Source organism: Lissotriton helveticus, chromosome 4_1, assembly GCF_964261635.1.
Source record: "Lissotriton helveticus chromosome 4_1, aLisHel1.1, whole genome shotgun sequence".
NCBI classification, from domain to species: domain Eukaryota; kingdom Metazoa; phylum Chordata; class Amphibia; order Caudata; family Salamandridae; genus Lissotriton; species Lissotriton helveticus.
Window position 1 is genome coordinate 1477435352 of NC_136063.1, and position 22298 is coordinate 1477457649.

General features: G+C 44.9%; 1 protein-coding gene across 1 annotated transcript in view; it reads right to left on the bottom strand.

Moving 5' to 3' along the window:
• Positions 1-22298, bottom strand: part of CAGE1 (cancer antigen 1) — a 1568844-nt gene that overhangs the window by 843314 nt on the left and 703232 nt on the right. Inside the window, exon 8 of the mRNA XM_078688067.1 lies at positions 21657-21806. Within this exon, the coding sequence (XP_078544193.1) occupies positions 21657-21806 (150 nt within the window). The remainder of the gene's footprint in view (positions 1-21656; positions 21807-22298) is intronic.

Sequence of the window (22298 nt, forward strand, 5' to 3'; positions counted from 1 at the left end):
TGGCTCAGTCAATTTGCTGTCGAGGAGGTGCTGCCGGAGTTTGACGAAACAGTTATTGGACAGATGCTCCCATAGAATGAGGTCGACCAACTGCTGGTAGGAGGTGACCTGGCAGCCTCGAATCCACCCCTCGAAGGCTCTGCTGTAATAGTTCACGTATTCCACCCACGTGGTACCGGGGATTTTTTTGCAGTCTCGGAATCGCTGCCGGTACATCTCGGGGGTGAGTCCGTAGCGAGTGAGGAGGGCGGTCTTCATGTGCTCGTACGAGGTCATCTCGGTATCAGGGAGCTCCAGTAGGGCGTCTCGCCCTTCGTTGATAAACTTCCCCCACAGGCCGGCGCCCCAGTCCTTGAGGGGTACTCGATGGGCGGTCATGGCGACCTCGTAGGCTTTGAACCACTGTTGGATGTCGTCGTTCTTATAGTACTCTTTGACGACATCTTTGGGTATGTGCACCTTCGTGTCCACCGGGGGGGTTGAGGTCTTGGCCCCGGAGGTGCCGGCCTCGTTTGCCTTGGCTTTAAGTTCCATTTCTTTGAGGACGCGCTCGTGCTCGAGCAGGAGTTTTTTCTCCTCGAGGGCTAGCTTCCTTTCTGCCAGTTGGATTTCTCCTTCTTGTCGGAGTCAAGCCAGATCCAATTCGTGGAGCTGGTTCCTCTCTCGTTCTCGGGCGTCTTCGTGGGAGAGGTCCGTGTTTGGGGTTGCGGGTCTCCCTCCCGCTGGGTTTGTCTCGGTCTCCGGGCCTCCGTTCGGGCCCGGGTTATCTTTATTCGGGGGTGGCGCCTCTCTGGCGTCCACCCAGGCCTGTAGGGCTGATTTAAAGTCTTCTTTGGTGCTTAAGCCAGTGGTAGCGATGCCTAGTTCTTTGCAGAATTGCTTTAGCTCCTTGTGACTGTAGTCTTCCATTTTCTCTTTCTGGAATTCTGTGCTCATGGTCGCAGTGAGTTTTTCTCGGTAGCGAGTGAATCACTCTCTGTACGATCTGCGTGGGCTCGGATCCCGGCGCTTGCCACCAATGTTAGAAAGGCGACCCCGGGGGAGGCAGAAGATGGCTGACTGACCACCCCTAGGTCCACCCCTCCGTAGAGAAGTAGCCGAGCGTTACCGAGAGGCCTCCTGAATGAGGGCCCTCTCCTAGGATCGTACAGCAGAGTAATCACAACACTACAAACGGACACCACACAGGAGGTCAAGTTCTCAGGCTTTTATAAGTAATAAAGGTTGCGGGTTCTTGGCAATATATACAGGTGGATCGGGGGATCCGTAAAGTCTCGAAAAGGGGGGTAAGGTAGCGGGACAGTCTCACTCTGGCGGGGAAGAGATACCCTACGCACAGCTCTCAATCCTCGAGCTGGGGGGTTCCGAGAGGTTCGAGCCGCGGCAGCGCCAGCAGGCTTGCAAGGTAGTTCAGCGAGGTAGGCCGCGGCAGCGCCAGCAGGCTCTCAGATGGTTCAGCAAGGTGGGCCGCGCCAGCAGGCTCTCAGATGGTTCAGCAAGGTAGGCCGCGGCAGCGCCAGCAGGCTCTCAGATGGCTCAGCAAGGTAGGCCGCGGCAGCGCCAGCAGGCTCTCAGAGGGACGTCGGGTTACAGGAAGGATGAGTTCATCTGGTGTCGGCCGTGACAGCGTAAGCAGGGCTTCCAGTCCAGGATACAACTGACGTCCTACTCCGGGGCTGGCCCAGATAAAGGACGGAGGTCCTTTGATGTCCGGACCCTCTCGCCTGGGGGTCAGAGGGGCCGGGATGATGGTGTCCAGACACCCAGCAGGGGAGTGGAGCCAGCGCCCAGGGAGGCCGGAGGGCGATCGATACCAGGCGTTCGGGGACAGCTGGAGGGCCATCGAAACTCCTCTTCCTCCGGGATCTGTCGAGTGGCCACTCGACCACCTGGGTGGATCTTGGTGCCTCGATGTCGGGGCTTCGCTGGAGCCTGGGCCGGGGCCGAGGCCACGTGGTCGTGACGTGGTGGACCCAAGATGGAGTCGGGCACGGCCTCGTGCTTAGGTCGTGATGGGCCTACGCTGGAGCCAGGCCGGTGATGGGGATCCGGGATGATAGCCGGACCGGTGGTGTTGGGGCGTGCAGAGTCGGGCCGAAGGGGCCGCCCGAGGTCCGGAGGAGGGCTGATGTCGTCCTGGGCCCGCCATGCGGGAGGGGAGGACCACGCCATGAGGCCGGGTCCAACACCTGCAACGAGGAGAAGCGTCTGTCACATGTATGCCAGGTCTGTGGCCGAGCAAGGCTGTCTTCCTCAATCACCTCTCTCCCCTGTGGCCGAATTGTAGCATGTGCAGTGCCAGCATCGAAGATTATTCCAGATCCAGCCAGTCTTCTACCTGGATGGGCAGCCAGGGCTGTCGCAGACGCTCAGGCTGCCCCGCCTCTATCTTATGAGCCGTCTTGGTGATGGGGCCTCCGCGCGAGCCTACCACGCCACTCAGTGCATGCCCCCGATTCTTTGGAGCTTGGTCCAATTCTACAGGCGCACAGGGCATCTCCAGGCTCCGGTATGGCACGTGGAGTGGAGGCAGCTTGCAGAGCTCCTCTAGCTGGCAGCCATCTTGGCGTGCAGAAAGTCATGCCCCCTTCTACATGTGATTCCTCCCTAACCCCTGTAACCAAAGTCCATGACCCCTCTGGCTTCCTGGTGCAAACTCAACAGGAGTTTCTATTGGGTTCCTGACATTACTATGAAACCCTCTATGCCAAAACAGCTGCTAATACTTCCACTCAAATTGTGGCCTACTTTGCCAATATCTCACTCCCTGACATTAACTGCCAGGAAATGGAGTAGTTAGAGGCCACTATTACTTCTCAAACAATAAACGTGACAGTCCATGATCTTCTTGCTGGTAAAATGCCCAGGATGGATCATTTACCAAAATACTTATATAAGGACTTTATGGACTTTTGGCTCTCAAGCTACCAGAGCTCTATGACACTTCTCTTCAAAAAGGTCACATCCCATTCTCAAAACAGGCTCTCTTTTTTCCATTGCTGAAACAAGGGTGTCCATCCAATGATTTCTCTTATAAACACTTCTACACATATCCTCCCTCTCCTGCCCAGTCTCATTCACCCAGACCAGAACTGCTTCATACCCTTCAGGAACGGAACACCTCCCAAAATGTCAGTCGTCTGTACAGGGTGCTAGAGGTTGCCTCTCTTTCCTCCCTGTGGTTTGTGGCTCTCAGCTTAGATCTCAAAAAGCATTTGATACCCTTTGCTGGGAATATTTATTTGAGGTACTGAGAGAGTTTGGATTTTGTCTCCGCTTTACCAGTTCAATACATACCTTGTTCTTTAATCCCACTGCTAACATTAGTGTAGGCAAGTCCTCTCTTCCATCATCTTTTTGCCGTGATGTTGGAGCAGTTGGCAGGCAAACATGGAATGTTGGACTTGTTCTGAGGAATCCCTCAATAACAGTGGATGCTGACAACTTCCTTCTTTATTTAAAGGAATGTCTAGGCCTCGCTGCTGATATATTGCAAATACTCACAGACTCTGCGGCAGAGTCCAGACTTCAAGTTAACTTAAATGGACCAAATCATGTGCTTTACTGCTGTCTCCCAATCTTCCATCCACCCTTCTTAATCTAGATGGCAAATCTTTACGCTGGGATGGCACAGCATTCTGCTATTTGGGTATTAGAATATACCACTTTGATCAGGATGTCCTCCAGAGAAACTTGTCTAGGACTTTGTCTTCCATCTCTTTCCAGACTGGATTTTGGAAAACTCTTCCACTGGCACCAATTAGACGTATAGTACTTTTCAAAAATAGTGGCCCTGCTCTGGGTACTCTATTATTTTTCCAATCTACCGCTCATCTTGGTCAATTCCTTTTTCTGTGACCTGAATAAACTACTTAGCAAAGTGATCTGTGGTACAGGCAGGCAGAGGGTGGCTCTTGAAAAATTCCCTGCTCACAAGTAGCTTAGGACATCACATCTGGAGCTTTACTACCTTGCGGCCCAACTACAGTGGTTGAGCAGGTGGCTCTCAGGTTTCTTACTTGCGAAGACATCTGCCCTTAAGCCACAGCTAGGAGTTGAAGACATTACTACTTTCAAGTTTAAGATGACCCCACTCGCATTCTCCGCTCTTTAGGATGTCTCTTTGCTGTTACTAACGGGCTTTGCCCCTGACCAAGAATCTCACCCATATGCGCTGGCAATTCCCTTGCTGGCCCACTTGCCTCTACATCACTAATTAACTGGCATGACTCTAATGTCCTGATGGTGGGTGACCTATTTGTGGATGACCATTTACTCCCTTTCTCTGAACTCATTGACACCTACAAGCTTCATTGGTGGCAATTCTTACTCTACATTACCCTATATCACACCCTGCGGTGATTATGGCACATCATGGACTCAACCTTAACCCCATCTGTTCACCCAAGCCTTATATACTATGGTTCTGGAACGCAGACACATTTCATGGTTCTATCGAGCTCTTCTGCCCTCTCTTATGTGTCCCCAACACTAGAACACCTCACAGAGCAGTGGGAGGATAAGACTGGTGGAGTCTTCCATGATAAGGAAGGGTCCCTCACCCGTAAAAGCCCCCATCTCATACCTGGAAATGCCAAATTCACATTAATACAGGACTATGTGCTTCACAGAGCTTATCTAACTCCACTCAATATAACCAAATACTTTTCACAAGCATGTTCAACTGACAATGCAGGTTTCAATCATACACTGTGGGGCTGCCCCCTGCTCAGACCGTTCTGGACCTATGTTACAAATCCACTTACTTTCCCCATGAGCACCCAATTCCCTCAGACTGGCTTTCCATAGCGTTAGGCATATACAAGAGATCCAAGATAGACTGTGCTGCCTCCCGCTTATCCAAGGTAGCCCCCCTGCTAGCGAAATTTGTGATAACCTTGGAAATTAAGTACAAGTTCCCCACTTCTGCCACATCTTGGTTCCAAACTTTCTTTAAATGGGAAAATGCAGAGAGTTCTGCACTGCAGAGAGAGAGGAGGCTAAGGGCCTCTGTAGATGCCCTTTGGCTACATGTTGGAAATACCTTCCTGAACATCTAAAGTGGTTGAATAACATCAGGCGTGATGTCTCTACCCCGACATCACTCTGTCCCCATCACTTGCCCTCTGATGCCCTTATAAATGCTGATCAACACTTATCTGTGGTTGAATTACCATGCAGCAGGCCAGTAGATACCCGCGCTCCACTTCCTCTACACTGAATTCTATTGCCCCTTCTATGCTCCATTCATGTCACCCCTACCCCCCAACCTCCTGGGTCTAAATCAGACCTGTTCATCCCCTCTACCATTAACTTTCTCGATCTCAACTCGCCTAAACTCACCTCCGCAAAATTTTCCCTCAGTTATTGATTTGGTTTTAATAATGGTTATAATTGTTTGGCATGTGCTATAATGTTTTAAAAAGTTAATTGAAAGTATACCACGATGGCTCAGTCTCATTGCTCCTTATCTTACTATTGTATTACTTTGAAGACATCAACAAATTCAATAAAGTTTTGCTTAAATGAACAAAAGAAATCTAAATCTTTTCGGAGTTGACTTCTGTGCCAAATGTCTTGTTTTGGCACATTGGGACCAAGAAGGCATGGACCAGCTTGAGCCTACGTGACCTTAGCTCAAGGCTTCTCCAGAGCTGAGATTGGCCGTCGATGTCAAGTGGGGTCAGAAACAGTGGAGAAGACTGTTGACCCTCTTTGGGATAGTCTCAGGGCTCGAAGCCTGGCTCTCTCAAGACTGGTGCTTGTAATGGCTTGAGACTCTTGTCGAAACCCTAGGATAGTGTCTGAGGTATCAGTTTCTTCAGTGCAGTCTTCGTCCTTGGTGCAGGTTTCATGGAACTCCTGTACACTGTTGCACTACATAATAGGAAAACTCTGAGTAGCGAGTTTCTGGACTCTGATCCAGTTGGCCCTCTCAGATATCAGATGGAGCTTTCCCTTCTAAGGGGCCGATTCTGATCTTGCTCGGAAGGGCACAGAACGCGATCCAGCCGGAAAAAGAACGTGCCGTACGCGTGTTCTCCTCCCGACTCTTATAGCTGTAAGAGCGTGCAAGTACAATGCAAGAAACGTAAAATCGCCGACTGAATAGTTTTCCGGGTCCAAACCGCTCCATACGCCTTGTCCATAAGCAAACCGTATCATGCAATGGAGGCGATTTCCAACCGAGCCAGTACGATGCACGCATCGGACAGCCGGATCAAGCCGAAGTGTCCAGCTCACAAAACGTCCGGGAAGCTGCATTTGGGGTGCCGCGTCGGACCCCTGTCACCTGTAGCCTTACGACTCAGAAACAGGGGTAGACCCAAGGGTCTCCCCAATTCAGACACGTACCCACTGTAGGGGGCGCCCTTGTGTGAGACGTACCCATTCAGTCAGTGGGAGCCCATATACGCATCTTACGACCAGCTCCCATTGACTTCTATGGGAGTCCGACCGAACCGAGTCCTGCAGCATGCGGCTGCATCGTACTCGCTTGGTCAGACTGCAGTAGTCCGGCTCGGTCGGAAAACACTCCAGTATCAGCTCGGTCGGAGAGCTTTCCGACCCAGATCGGAATCGGCCCCTGAGTAGCTTCCCTCAATGTCCTCTGGTTCAAAGATCGCAGATGGCCCTGTAAGGCACTGGCATTGCATTTTGTAATGCGCTCACTTACGTTCCCTTCTACATCCAATTGTCCTTTAGTTTTCAAAGGCCTGACAGGTCTAACAGCTTGATTCCTCACCAGCGCTAGGCAAGCAAAGATTGCAAACCCAACGAGTGCCCAACCATTAATGAGGATCAATGAAAGAATATTTTCTCAAATGTAAATTTCCGAAAATTCCAGCCCTATATCTGTTGCCTAAACTACACAAGAACGCCAAAAACCCTCCAGGGAGGCCCATTGTGTCCTCTAGGAACAGCTGTTTGGAAAACACATCCCGATATGTGGATCACTTTCTACAGCCAATTGTACAGAATCTTCCATCCTACTTGAAAGATTCTGGAGATTTTTTACAAAAGATCACTGAAATCAGAGTAGATACAGACTGTATATTAATGACGCTAGATGTTAACAGTCTGTACACTAACATCCCCCATGAGATGGGAGTTAAAGCCTGCAGACATTTCTTTAAAAGCAGGTCAGTCTCTTACCTCTTTCATACAGACATGCTATTAGACATGATCTATACCTGCCTAACCCAAAATTATTTTTTATTCAATGGCACCATATACCATCAGTTACTTGGGACTTCAATGGGCACTTGCTTTGCTCCTTCTTTTGCTGGAATCTACTTAGGCTGGTGGGAAGAACAAATTGTCAGACAGCTTAACCAATTTCGTACCGGAGTGTGTACTTGGCTCCGGTACATAGACGATATTTTCATCGTCTGGAAAGGTACAGCAAAAGAGGCAGAAGAGTTTGTGGACGTTCTAAATGTAAATGACTACAATCTCTCCTTCACAAGCCACATAAATGAGGTATCTGTGGATTTTTTAGATCTAAGGGTCACAAAAGAGAATGACCGGCTGGTAACGACTCTATATCGGAAGGAGACGGCTGGAAACAGCCTTCTGCACGCACAGAGCTGCCACCCGAGAAATCTGATTAGCTCTATCCCCTATGGCGAACTGTTGAGAGCAAAGAGGAACTGCTCCAAAGTAGAGGATTTTGAAAAAGAAAAAATTATTATGTGTGAAAGATTTAAAGCCAGGGGGTACAGCAAAAAGTGCATTGGTGAAGCGGTGCGCAAGGTAATGGAGAAAAACATAAATCCTGCTACCACAGAAGTGGGTAACATAGAGGAGGAGGGGGTTAGGTTTATCACAGATTATAATCCCCAAGCCAAACAGGTCAGAGGAGCCATTAACAAATACTGGAGTGCCCTCATGACAGATAAGGATATTAAAGCAGGTATCCAAGAGCATGCGCAGATAACATACAGGAGACCGGCGTCTCTGAAAGACAGAATCTGCCAAACACTAGTAGTACACAAGAAACGGAACGAGAACCCAGTCCAAGGATTTTTTGTATGTGGGCGGTGCAAGGCATGTAAATTTAGCCACAGTGTCAAAGAAATCAAACCGTCCAATGATTGTGAACCATACAGAATCACCAAACATGTTTCATGCCACACAGAGTATGTGGTATATGCCCTGAAATGTCCCTGCAAAAAATGGTATGTGGGGAGCACTATCAAACCTGCAAAGGATAGGGTGTTGCAGCACCTAAGAGCCATAAAAAATCATGACAAACAGTACCCTGTAGCAAGGCATTTTGCAACGCACCACCAAGGTAATTGTAACCTCCTATCATTTGTAGTGTTAGATCAAATACCTACAAGGGAGAGAGGTGGGAATAGATTGCAGGAACTGAGGAGACTGGAGTCCAGGTTTATAATCAAGTACCATACTATGCAACCTGTTGGGCATAATTCTGATGAGGCATTGAGTGTCCACCTTGGATAAAAACTGACCGTGAATAATAAGTGCATTGGACGAAGTAGTAATGTGTCTGGCTGTTTCAAAGTATTTTGTTGTTTTTAATGGTTGGTAGGAAGATAACTTAGAATAAGTTAATCACTGTATTTATTTATTTTTACAGGTACCTAAAAACGTTTATTTTGGGAGAGTGTGAGACAACTAATGCAGCACGGAAAGAGTGTGACACAATGCGTCAAGTGGTAAATGATTGGCTACTGAATGAGAACTGGTGACCTAAATGCCCACTTGGGCTGTATCAGAGTAGTATTCACGACGTGAGCAGCAGGATCTGTTTTGATCTACCACGATTGAGTCAACTTGGAGTATGCTGAATTGACACTGCTTGATTTATGCAGTGTTCAAAATTGCAATGTTTTGTTTTGCCCACTGGGGCCAAAAATCACGTGAGGATATGAAATACTACCATATCACCGGTTGATGGGAAACAGAGGCCAAATAGCGTTTAATCTTGAGCATCATGGTTATGGCCAAAGCACACCGCCAATGCAAGTATTTAATTATGTAAATTATTTTAATTCCACAATTGAAGGACGCATAAACATATTTCATTTATTTAAATGAGAATCTCTAAGATTGTGCCACGTTCCACTGACTATGCATAGAAGTCTGTCTTCGCAGCTCCAGAGAACTAATGAAATGGGAGTCTGTCTATTATGTTTATTTTGTTTCTGATCACATGTCAAACCATAAAACACTGGGTGTAAACAGACACGATCACTCGTGAGCAAGGGAAGTGGTTCCCGAAACGTTGAGTGGGCTGTGAATAAACACCGTTTTTTTTAAAACTAAGCTGGCCTGGACGTCGTTCTTGTGAGACTGGAGAACGTGTGCTTTGAATTCGTAGGGAGTGGCGCTCCCGTCCTGGCCCGCCGCTGCAAGCGGCCACTTATGCTTCGCTCCAAACGTAGGAGTTGGATATATATATATATATATATATATATATATATATATATATATATATATATATATATATATATATATATATATCAAAACAATTACCTTGCAGGCATAGAGTGATATATATATATTCTGCTCCAAAAGTTAACATTAAGGGGTGGTGCACACTCCGCGGCAGCACGGCTGCGTATTACATTCAGCTCCAAAAGTTGTCCACCTGGTGAGTAGCACTCGATTAGCAGCTTTGTTTATGATAGGCAAGCACGAGGAGCCGCCCCGTAATGGAATTGCCTGACGCGTTTTGAAGCTCCACATGCTTCTCTTCAGAGGCCTGAACGGAGACAATGTGGGCAAAAGCTGAACCCACTTCGCCATTTTAATATTGCACACCCACCAATGGGAAGCTTGATTGAGATTGTCCATTGTGGGAAATGTGGTCCGGATAGCACACAAATCTTGTCCTGTATGGACCCTGCAAGTGGGCTTGTCCTCAATCCTGTTTGCGGCTGCTGGCCCACGTTGCCGTCATGATGGTTACCATGTCGGGTGGCCCCCATAACATTAAGGGGTGGTGCACACTCCGCGGCAGGACAGCCGCGTATTACATTCGGCTCCAAAAGCTGGCCACCTGGTGAGTAGCACTCGATCCGCAGTTTTGTTTATGATAGGCAAGCACGAGGATCCGCTTCAAGGAGCAGCTCTGTAATGGAATTGCCTGATGCGTTTTGAAGCTCCATATGCTTCTCTTCAGAGGCCTGAACGGAGACAGTGTGTGCAAAAGCTGAACCCACTTCGCCATTTTCATATTGCACACCCACCAATTGGATGCTTGAATGAGATTATATATATATATAATAAATTAAAATATTAAAATATTTAATATTTTTAAAACCTATATTTTGCACTACATTGAGGGCAACAGTAGAAAACGTGTTAGAGAGCGGAGGTGTAAAAATAACTATTCCCACTCCAGCAAGTACAACATTAGGGAAAGAGTTGGATAGCGTAGAAGTAAAAATTACTATTCCTACTCTAGCAAATGCAAAAGTAGGGAAAGTGTTGGATAGTGGAGGGGAAGAAAATTACTATTCCCACTCCAGAAAATGCAACAGTAGGGAAAGTGTTGGATAGCAGAGGGGAAAAAATTACTATTCCCACTCCAGTGAGTGCAGCAGTAGGGAAAGAATTGGATAGCGAAGGGGTATAAATTACTATTCCAACTCCTGCGAATTCAGCCGTAGGGAAAGTGTTATATAACGGAGGAAAAAATTACTATTCCCACTCCAGTGAGTGCAACAGTAGGGAAAGTGTTGGATAGTAGAGGAATACAAATAACTATTCCAACTCCTGCAAATGCAACAGTAGGGAAAGTGTTGGATAGCGAGGGAATAAAATTAATATTCCAACTCCAGCGAGTGCAACAGTAGGGAAAGTGTTGGATAGCGAAGGGGTAAAAATGACTATTCCCACTCCAGCGAGTGCAACAGTAGGGAAAGTGTTAGATAGCGAAGGGGAAAAAATGAGTATTCCAACTCCAGTGAGTGCAACAGTGGGAAATCTGTTTGACAGCGGAATAGTAAAAATTACTTATCATACTCCAGTGAGTGCAACAGTAGGGAAAGTGTTGGATAGCGGAGGGGAAAAAATTACTATTCCCACTCCAGCAAGTGCAACAGTAGGGAAAATGTTGGATAGCGGAGGGGAGAAAATTACTATTCCCACTCCAGCGAGTGCAACAGTAGGGAAAGCGTTGGATAGCAGTGGAGTAAAAATTACTATTCACACTGAAAGCAATTGTAATTTAAAGACAAACAAAATATCAATTACAACATAATAAAAAAACAAAAAACAAAACATATATCAAAATATAAGAAAATCACAAAACATCCAAACATATTATAATGTTAAACATATCTAAAAATTACATCCAAAGATTACTTTTTTTTTTTTTTTACAAACCATTCAATATTTTGTAATAGAAATTATTTGTCATCAAAAACATTAACTATTACTTAAATATAATATTGTTGTACCTACCCTATAACACCACACAATTTAAAACACACATCTAAATAAAAGAAAAGTGTACATCCATAATGAACACAAATAATGGTCAATTAAACAATATTGTTAACTAAAAAACACATTAAAACAGATAAAAATTACTGTACTAACCAAACTTTCCCCAATAGATCAAAATCCACAAACAAAATAAAAATAAACAATTACCAATTACCAAAAATATCTATCAAGTAATAAACAGTAGCGGTCGGTGGTGGGAGTAGCTGCTGGGTGGTGACGTTTGGAGGGGGATAGTAATCTATCGATTAAGGAGGTTTACAGGTAAGTAGCCATATAAATAAATAAAACAAATTTCGTTGCGCGCACTGCATCCCCACGATGCAGAGCGCGCAATGAAATTCGTTTTATTTATTTATATGTTTATTTACCTGTAATCCTCCATAATCCATAGATTACTACCAGCCCACCCTGCCCCAACCCATGTTACTGCCCGGCAGCTACTCCCACCACCGTCTGCTACTGGTAATAAATGAATCTTAATGATCAAAGAATGATTCATTAATTTAAACTAAATTAGTGTCCACCCTCTACCCAATATACATCACAACACACACCTAAAAATAACTACACTATTTCCATAACTAATTTTGCATTAATAAATTAATATCAATTAACCACAAATCATTAATTAATTTAAAAAAATTACTTCCCACCATTTACCACTATAAACTCAACAACTCACACATCAAATTAATTATACAATTGCCATATTTAAATTTTAATTAATTAAATAGCATTAATTAACAAGTAATTAAGTATTTATAAATACATTACCTTCCACCCTATTCCCCTATAAATCCCACCATCCATTTCTAAAAACATGACACAATTAACATAATTAACTATTAATTAATTAATTACAACTAACAAACAAATTATAAATATTTATTAGTAAAGTATTTCCCACAACTAACACTATGAAATAAAAATAAAAAATATTATATAAAATATATTATTAAATGTATTCAAATTAAATTACTTCATACCCTACTCCCCTATCAACTACAACCCGTTCCTAAAAAAATGACACAATTAACATAATTACCGACTAATTAATTATAACTAACAACTAAATAATACATGATTAGTAATAAATTATTTACACAATTAACCGCATAAAATGTTAAATAAATACATATTGATTAATAAATAATAATAATTTAATTATAGTTAAATTACTTCCCACCCAATTCCCCTATAAATCCACAACTTACTCCCCAAAATTTACACAAATAACATATTTACCAATTAATTAATTAATAAAAATTAACAGCAAATTATTAATTAATTAATAATAAATTAATTCCCAGAATTAACAATATAAAATCTACATTAAATAAATACTCATAATTAAAAATGAATACGTAATTTATTATATTTAAATTACTTCTCACCCTATTCCACTATAAACCCACAACCCGCTACAGAACGAAAACGTAAAAATTTAATTAAATCAAATTAATAACTACTAAAAAATGTACACATATATTAAAAAACAAAAGCAATACTTAGACAAAAAAACGGAGCACATGCATTTAGAATACATACTAAAATACATAACACTAACTAAAAAAACGATATTTTCAACATCAATATTTTTGCAAACGATATTAATGACTTTGATATTTTAAAAAACGATATTTCTTACCTTAAACTGGATATTCTGGACCACAATATTCTTGCTGTCGATATCTCTGTTCCTCGATATTTCAAAATCGATATTCGTGCAAGTGAACATTTCCAACTCGATATTCTGACTCATACCCATTAATGGGTGCACTGGGTGCAGTTCGTGTAGATCTGGAAAGGAATGTTCTCTATAACTCCATCCCCCAACAAGTTATTCTGGTAAGACTTGGCACAGAAAAGAAGCTTCCGAACCAAGTCAAATCTGAGTAATTGCTGGCTGAAGGTGGTCTTCAGAAGTTGTTGGAAGCACTGCAGTTTAACAACCCTCCTTTGTAGCTCAACGGTGCCCGAGCTCCAAAAGCACATATGAACCCGACGGCTGATAAAAACGAACTAAAGTGAAGCATTAGACCTGGTGCACTGAGGGTTCCTGGGAGGGATTACAAGTTATCCTAAAGCCGAAATTTACCTGCAATTCACAAGCTAGAGGGGCATGAATGTGTCGAGCAACAGTGAAGAAACAAGGCAGCAGAGCAGAATCCAGGAATAACATTCAGAGAAGCAGATAGCAGAACAAAACAAGGATAACTTTCTACAGTGGAACTCAAGTTAGACGAGGCCATAATTATTGAGATTCAATATGGGACTGAATTGAGAAAGCTATTTCATCGGATGAACAAAAGATAATAGACAAGCCTCCTTTCATTAATAATCATGGAATTGAAGAGAAAGCTAACCCTCTGCTATCCAACTCAGTGCTCAACCATATGTAGCATTTGTAGACATTTATATAGATTTCATATTACATTTTATATATCATGGTATTATGTGTAAGTGTGCAATGATGTATCACGTTTTACATTTCTATAATGCACACATTCAGGTTAAAATAATTGCAACCTTATCCTCTGTCTCGTTGCAGAACAAGGTACACATTTCTTCCTCCCCCTTCCTATAAGTTCTGGAATGTGCTTCGTAAACCATTCGTAGATGTGCCAAACTGAAGTGTGCCTTGTCTGAATCAAGTGGTACAAAGCACCATTTGTACTCCTTAAACCTCCACCTCCCATAGGAATATTATTTGGACTGTCCTATCTCTACTCCTTGTTCCCCAGAGTATTTGTCCTTTCCCACTAGCAGATGGTACAGGAGTGGAAATGAAGGAAAATGCAAGGAAAGTACAGGGTATGCAAAGGTGCATTTTGATTCTCTTTGCTTCACTTCATCTGGTTTAGAAAGCAGAGCACAACCAACCGAATACACTGTATGGTGCTTTGTTGGTTACTATTAAATATCCTATATCACTCTGTTGGTGTCAGCCTTTTGTGTATGAATCCGTCATAACTTTGTATCCTGGCTATTAGAAACCTTTTTACCCAGAACGGAAAGTTCCCAGGCAGTTCTTTTGACCGTACCTTTTCTCAAGAGATAGCAAAAGGGCCACTAATTTTCTTAAGAAGGATTTGGCAAAGCCATCTGCCTCGAGGAGGTAGAGGCAACCACAGGGAAAGTGAAAAGCTCGCAGTGCCTGGGATCATGGTACAGGGGAGGTTGCAGTACAGTCTCAGCATTCTGATAGCCCATCCCTGAGGAGGAATTCTGACGGGAGAAAGACGCCATCAGCTGGTATGCTTAAGGGGGAGCGCTGCTGGGAAACTACGAGCACTTGGGCCTGAAGTTGCATGTCTATTGGCTCAGGTGTCAGAGGGCTGAGCACACACCACCATACTAAAACTAAAAAAACCTAGGGAATACAAGATTACAGAGGAATTGAAACCTAGTTTGTGATGGGTAAAAGAGACAGCCAGCACCATGGAGTTGGGCTGCAGAGCCAATCCCATCTTCTCTTCTGGTTGCAGGGACCCTAGCTAGATTGTTTCTAACAAGGCCCGTCTAACTTCATCAGTTTTGCTATGCTTTACTTTGTTATGTATGGCTCTCATAGAGAGACTCTATCATCGATTTAAGTTTTTGATTCTCATAACCCACTGCTCTGACAGTTGATTACAAAACTAGTTACCCACGGTTGTGATGTCATAAAGGCCTTCCAGCCATCCTGGAGAGCCTGGCAGCCCAGTTCTGATTATCTAGTTTAAATGAAAGCAGAAAGCACAGTAACAGGAGGGGAAAGGAAGGCAGGAAAGGTGTTGGGGGTGGTAAACATCGTTTACAACGATGTTTTCACAACGCGGTACCTTTACACCGCGGCTGTGACAACGCAAGTCGTTACCACGACTTGCGCTGGAGGGCGCTCAAGGTCTAAAAATAGTTAATTTACTATCCTAACACCTTCCCTAGGGTCCACGGGGACTGGTGTTAGAATAGTAAATTAAACTATTCGAAATCCGCGCCCCCCCAACGCAAGTCGTGGTAACGACTTGCGTTGTCACGGCCGCGTTGTAAAGGTATGCGTTGTGACGGTACGCGTTGTACCGTCATATATCCGTTGGGGGTTGGTGAAGGATGGGAGACAAGATTTTTTTTAATCTTTGGGACATGGATACATAACAGAGAGAGAAACACGCCATCAGCTGGTATGCAAAAGGGGGAGCGCTGCTGGCAAACTATGAGAACTTGGGTTTGAAGTGGCATGTCTAGTGATTCAGGAGTCAAAGGGCAGGGCACACACCACCATAATAGAAATAAAACAGCCTATGGAATTAAAAGATTACAGAGGAATGGAACCAAACTTTGGATGACCAAAGGAGGCAGCCAGCACCATGGAGTTGGGCTGCAGAGCCGATCCCGTCTTCTCTTCTGGTTTATGACCTGCCTCTACAGGAAGGGAGCCTAGCTAGATTGTTCCTAACAAGAGAAGTCAAACAGCATCATTTATTGCTATGCTTTACTTTGTTATGTATGGCTCTCATAGAGAGACTCTATAGTTCATTACAATTTCTGAATCTCATAACCCACTACTATGACATAGCAAACGTTGATTACAAACCTACGATTGTGATGTCATAAAGGCCTTCCAGGCCTCCTCAGGGCCTGTCAGCACAGCTCTGCGTGCCTGCTTTGAATGAAAGTAGAAAGCACAGCCGCAGGAGGGGAAGGAAGGTAGGAAAGGTGGTGGGGGTTGGTCAAGGATGGTAGATAAGACTTGTTTTTTTAATCTTTGGGACAGGGATACATAACAGAGGCCATGTTATGTATGGCTCCACTATTACTCCTCTGTCTCTGTGAAGCAGTTGAAAACAGGAGTAGATGATTTTGGGGGGTCATACAGAACATACAATTATAGATGGGTAAAAAGTGAGTTACCAGGGATGTTTTTCATCTAGGGTTCTGAGTGACATCATACACAACTCAAGCTTCGCTCTCGCTGTCTAATTTATGTGACTCAGAACTCCTCCGTGAAAACAAGCATTTGCAATGCAATAGGGCTCGCATTAGTAAAGTTAGAGGTATTAGTATTGTAAATGACACATTTTTTATTTATGTTTTGTCTTGAAAATAGCGAAATTAATAACTTTGTCATTTACAATGCCAATAGTGTTAACTTTTGCAAATGTGATACCTATAGCATTTGTAATGCAATATGTGTTGTATTTACATGACTTAGATGTATTAATATTAAAAATAACAATGGGTTGTATTTTTTTCAATATTTAATATTTAAATATAAGTTATTGTAATTTATAATGGAAATAGCTTAAACTTTTGCAAATAACTTTTTGGAAGATTATGTTTAGTGTATTTTATTGTGATGAAAATATAAGAACAGAAGTGAAATATTAAAAAAAAATTGTGACATTTGTAAAAAAGTTTGAAACATTGAGAGAACATATTTGAATCAGTTGTTGTTGAATGGTTGCACAGATTGATGCTGTGGTGGCTCTGAATGATGTTGTGGCGGCGACGAGTGATGCTGTGGCGTTCAGTGATGCTCTGGTAGCGCATAGTGATGTTGTGGTGCCCCTGAGTGATGCTGTGGTGATGCAATGGATAGTGAGGGCGATAGATAGATAGAGGGAGGGCGAAAGATAGATAGAAGGAGGGCAAGAGATAGAGGCAGGGTGAGAGATAGAGGCAGGGCAAGAGGGCCAGGGATAGAGTGTGGGCGAGGGATGGAGTGTGGGCGAGGGATGGAGTGTGGGCCGGGGGAGGGATGGAGTGTGGGGCGGTGGAGGGATGGAGTGTGGGGCGGGGTAGGGATGGAGTGTGGGGCGGGGGAGGGATGGAGTGTGGGGCGGGGGAGGGATGGATGGAGTCGGGTGAATGGATGGATGGATGGATGGAGTGGGGGGATGGATGGATGGAGTGCGGGGATGGATGGATGGAATGGGGGGATGGATGGATGGAGTGGGGGGATGGATGGATGGAGTGGGGGGATGGATGGATGGAGTGGGGGGATGGATGGATGGAGTGGGATGGATGGATGGATGGAGTGGGGGATGGATGGATGGATGGAGTGGGATGGATGGATGGATGGAGTGGGGTGGTTGGATGGATGGATGGATGGATGGATGGAGTGGGGGATGGATGGATGGAGTAGGACGGATGGATGGATGGAGTGGGATGGATGGATGGAGTGGGGGGATGGATGGATGGAGTGGGATGGATGGATGGAGTGGGGGATGGATGGATGGATGGAGTGGGGGGATGGATGGATGGATGGTTGGAGTGGTGGGATGGTTGAATGGAGTGGGGGGATGGAGGGGATGGATGGAGGGGATGGATGGATGGATGGAGTGGGGGGATGGATGGATGGAGTGGGATGGGTGGATGGAGTGGGATGGATGGGTGGATGGATGGAGTGGGGGGATGGATGGATGGAGTGGGGGGATGGATAGATGGAGTGGGATGGATGGATGGAGTGGGGGGATGGATGGATGGAGGAGATGGATGGAGTGGGGGGATGGATGGAGTGGGATGGATGGATGGAGTGGGATGGATGGATGGATGGAGTGGGGGGATGGAGGGAGTGGGGGGATGGATGGATGGAGTGGGATGGAGTGGGGGGATGGATGGGTGGAGTGGGATGGATGGATGGAGTGGGGGGATGGATGGATGGATGGAGTGGGGGGATGGATGGATGGATGGATGGACTGGGGGGATGGATGGATGGAGTGGGGGGATGCATGGATGGATGGATGGAGTGGGAGAATGGATGGATGGAGTGGGGGGATGGGTGGATGGATGGAGTGGGATGGATGGATGGAGTGGGGGGGATGGATGGATGGAGTGGGGGGATGGATGGATGGAGTGGGGGATGGATAGATGGATGGAGTGGGGGGATGGATGGATAGAGTGGGGGGATGGATGGATGGTTGGATGGAGTGGGGGATGGATGGATGGAGTAGGGGGATAGATGGATGGATGGAGTGGGGGTGGATGGATGGATGGAGTGGGGGGGTTGGATGGATGGATGGATGGAGTGGGGGGATGGGTGGAATGAGATGGATGGATGGATGGAGTGGGGGGATGGATGGATGGAGTGGGGGGATGGGTGGATGGAGTGGGGGGATGGATGGATGGATGGAGTGGGATGGATGGAATGGGGGGATGGATGGATGGAGTGGGGGGATGGATGGATGGAGTGGGGGATAGATAGATGGATGGAGTGAGGGGATGGATGGATAGGGTGGGGGGATGGATGGATGGAGTGGGGGGTTGGATGGATGGAGTGGGGGGATGGATGGATGGATGGAGTGGGGGGGGGTGGATGGATGGATGGAGTGGGGGGTTGGATGGATGGATGGATGGAGTGGGATGGATGGAGTGGGGTGGATGGATGGATGGAGTGGGATGGATGGGTGGATGGAGTGGGGGATGGATGGATGGAGTGGGGAATGGATGGAGTGGGATGGATGGAGTGGGATGGATGGATGGCTGGAGTGGGACGGATGGATGGATGGATGGGTGGGGGGATGGATGGATGGAGTGGGATGGATGGATGGATGGATGGAGTGGGATGGATGGATGGAGTGGGATGGATGGATGGATGGATGGATGGAGTGGGGGGATGGATGGATGGAGTGGGATGGATGGAGTGGGATGGATGGATGGATGGAGTGGGGGGATGGATGGATGGGAATTTACGAGAGAAGCGGGAGGACAGCACATAACAATGAGACTACCAGATCTGAGACATACTCAGGTGCTTTTGCGGTATGAAAAGAGCCTATGGAGCGCTACAGTAGACTTCACATTAGTTCGAGATAGAGACTGGGAAGGAAGGAAAAAGCACCAATTAAAATCAGGTGTGTGGGGTCTCTGTGAGAAAGCTAGTCGCAGGCAGAGTAGAGTAAAGGGGCACTTACTGGGAAGGCTGAATTAAAATGCCAGTATCTTGAAAAACAGCTGTATTGTTCAGGTTCGAAACTCAGAGCCGATTAATCTATTAAAGGCAAGTGAAAAAGGATCAGGTGGGCCCAAGTGTTCGGAGCCACACTTTTAGCAGAGGCGGAAGATTTACTTAATATTTTAGGATGAACCCAGGTCACTGAATGAAGGCCCAGGAACGGAGATCGGAGCGTTTCCTGCTGCTACGGCTGCCTGCGCTGAGTGCGAGGAGGAGCCAGTGTGGGGGAAGTTAATTAAGGCAATTACAGCTGGAGGAGACAGCCTCGGGGAGGAAACTAAATAGAGCCAGCTGTGAGCACGGGAGCGTGGACGGAGCTGGAGGAGTTAACCCTTTCAGTTCTTGCTGTGGTGTATGTTAATGAAAAGAGAGAAAAGGGTTACTTCAACCCTGAGTTTGAACAAATATATATTCCTAATGTAAGCTGGTAAAGAATTAAATGAAACATATTAATTAGTAAACAAAATAAAGGAGGAACGGAAGTTAGTTTATCCTTAGAGTGGAATACAGGGATTTACTCAGGGCCTCGCTGGGCACATTATCGCTCTGAAAAAAACATAGACACTTACATTGAATAACAAGCATGTTGTGTGCTCTGTGCCCAAGTGCACTTTGCAGGCTCCTGATATTCACTGTATAGAAGAAAGTGTATGTGGCAGGCTTGTAAAGTGCTCAGTGGGAGAGTGTAGTCCACTACCAATCGATTTTGCACTCTCCTTGGCACCAGGAGAGCGTCTCCCTCATGCACTCTGTATTATGTTCAATTCGTTCATCCATTCGTAAGAAAAAGTCTTTCAAAACTTGTTGTATGGCTAATAATGTATTTTATCCTCGGGTCACCAAATAAATCATGAACTGTTCATCAGTTCCATAATATTCCTTCATAATCATGGTGAATGTAAACAAGCAATTATTTATGCCCATTGCATTTCGGGCACTACTACCTTTCATCATGGGCTGTACACTGTAGAAGTAGAGGAAACGAGGTATCAGCACAAGACACTGAACTGGTAACAGCAGGGTTAGTAAGAGTGAAAATCTCGAGTTTGTATGCCGTTATGTGTTTCAGCTATCTTGAAATATCCATGCATGTGACTACCTAAATGACAGTTGATACGACATAGAAGATTCGATGTTAATGTGGTTACAACGTAAAGGGGGTCATAGATCGTGCCGAAAACGTGATGAAACACAGTATGTGTCTGTGGTGTAGAAAATCAAGTGCATGCATTACCCTGCCGTCTTTTGAAGTCATAAGGGTGATCAGTTCTGTGGTAAGTGCGGCGGTGTGCCAAACGTAATGGTGAACTTAGCTAAATCAAGACCGTGATCGTAAAAAAGTGCTGGGTACATGCTTGAAAAGCATCAGGGTAACAAAACTCACAAGACAAGCGTAAATGATTCTGTTGCTCGAGTGACTGTAAAGAGAACGATCAGGGTGTTAAATACAATCCCTGTCGAGTAAAGGACATAACTGTAAACAGTCGGGTGGCCAGGGTGCACTACACATGATGAACAATGGTAGTGGGTATGGAAATGATTGAGATGACTCCACGTTGTAGTATATATGAAGAAGTCCTAAACATAAGACACAGTTACGAAAAGCAGCAAAGAAAAGGGATCGAGGCTTAAGATGCCTGCACCGGTATCAACAAGAACATCGCCGAACGAAGCTTTTAGGGGCAGGGGAGCGGATCCCTGTGAAGCACGGCCTCGCGGCCCTGAAAGAAGTGTGAAACAGCAGGGATTAATTAGATGTAATTAGCGCGCGCTGGGGTGAATGCCTGAGGCTGAACTGCCTGATGCAATGCGGCTGGGAAGCAAATGGCAAGCTCGTGCATGAGCACATGCACTCTTGGAAATCCGCCCGATGGTTTGATGGCTTATTTTGCCTACTATACTCTCGTCCTATTATCCCTTGCGTGATTAATAGGACGAGCACTAAACATCCTATAATTCACTGTTACTCATCAATAATTATCTATAAAGGATTATTAATTTAATCAAAAAATCTGAAAAGTCTGCCTTTTCGATAGGCATGTATGCTTTATAAAATAAAATGTATAAAATAATAGTTTCTCAAATTATATTTGTACCATGATCCTGTACCAAAGTGGAGTTGTTTAATGTTTCTGAATATAAAAGAAAATGCTGAGATGGAGAAATAAATGCAAGCTGTACTTAAAAAAGTCCATTATGATTTAGTAGCAAATCAACAAAAAAAAAATGATGTTACCTGGCAGACAAGAATCCCCTCTGTCAGCGATAGAAGATTGTTAATTTTAGAAAGAAGTTGAGTAGCTCTCTGCACACATGTGGAATTAAAGCAGTCAGCTTCATATGGAGGAACTCTCATAGATAAATCCGAATGCATTGACCTCATATCCTGTAGAATGAAACATACTCAGATTTATGAAATTGCTGTTTAATTAACATTACCTCCCTTAGCTTTAAATCTCAGACAAATCAAAACTTCCATTATGCAGTTATCATTTCTGTATGTTTTTTACCCACAGAATTTTGTATAAAGGAAATAAAATGGCTGGCAAAACTGGAATCTTATTAAAATTGATCTAAAATAACGCACAAACCAATATAATTGAAGGCTGGATTTGCCAGTCACTGAGACCACATTGGATAACTGCATGGACGGAGATTATGTATTTGTATTTTTTTACATGTAATATTGGAAGTGCACACACGCGAACCTTCTGACCGCTAAAACAAATAATAAATAACAAAATGACAAGAGAAAGAAATACAAAAGATAAGATAGCCATACCATGTGGAAAAAACTGCAGGAATCGCGCGGGCTGGACTGTTCCCATGAGGCACAGGGTCAGACTGATTTGCATATAGCCATGTCTGAACTGGGGTG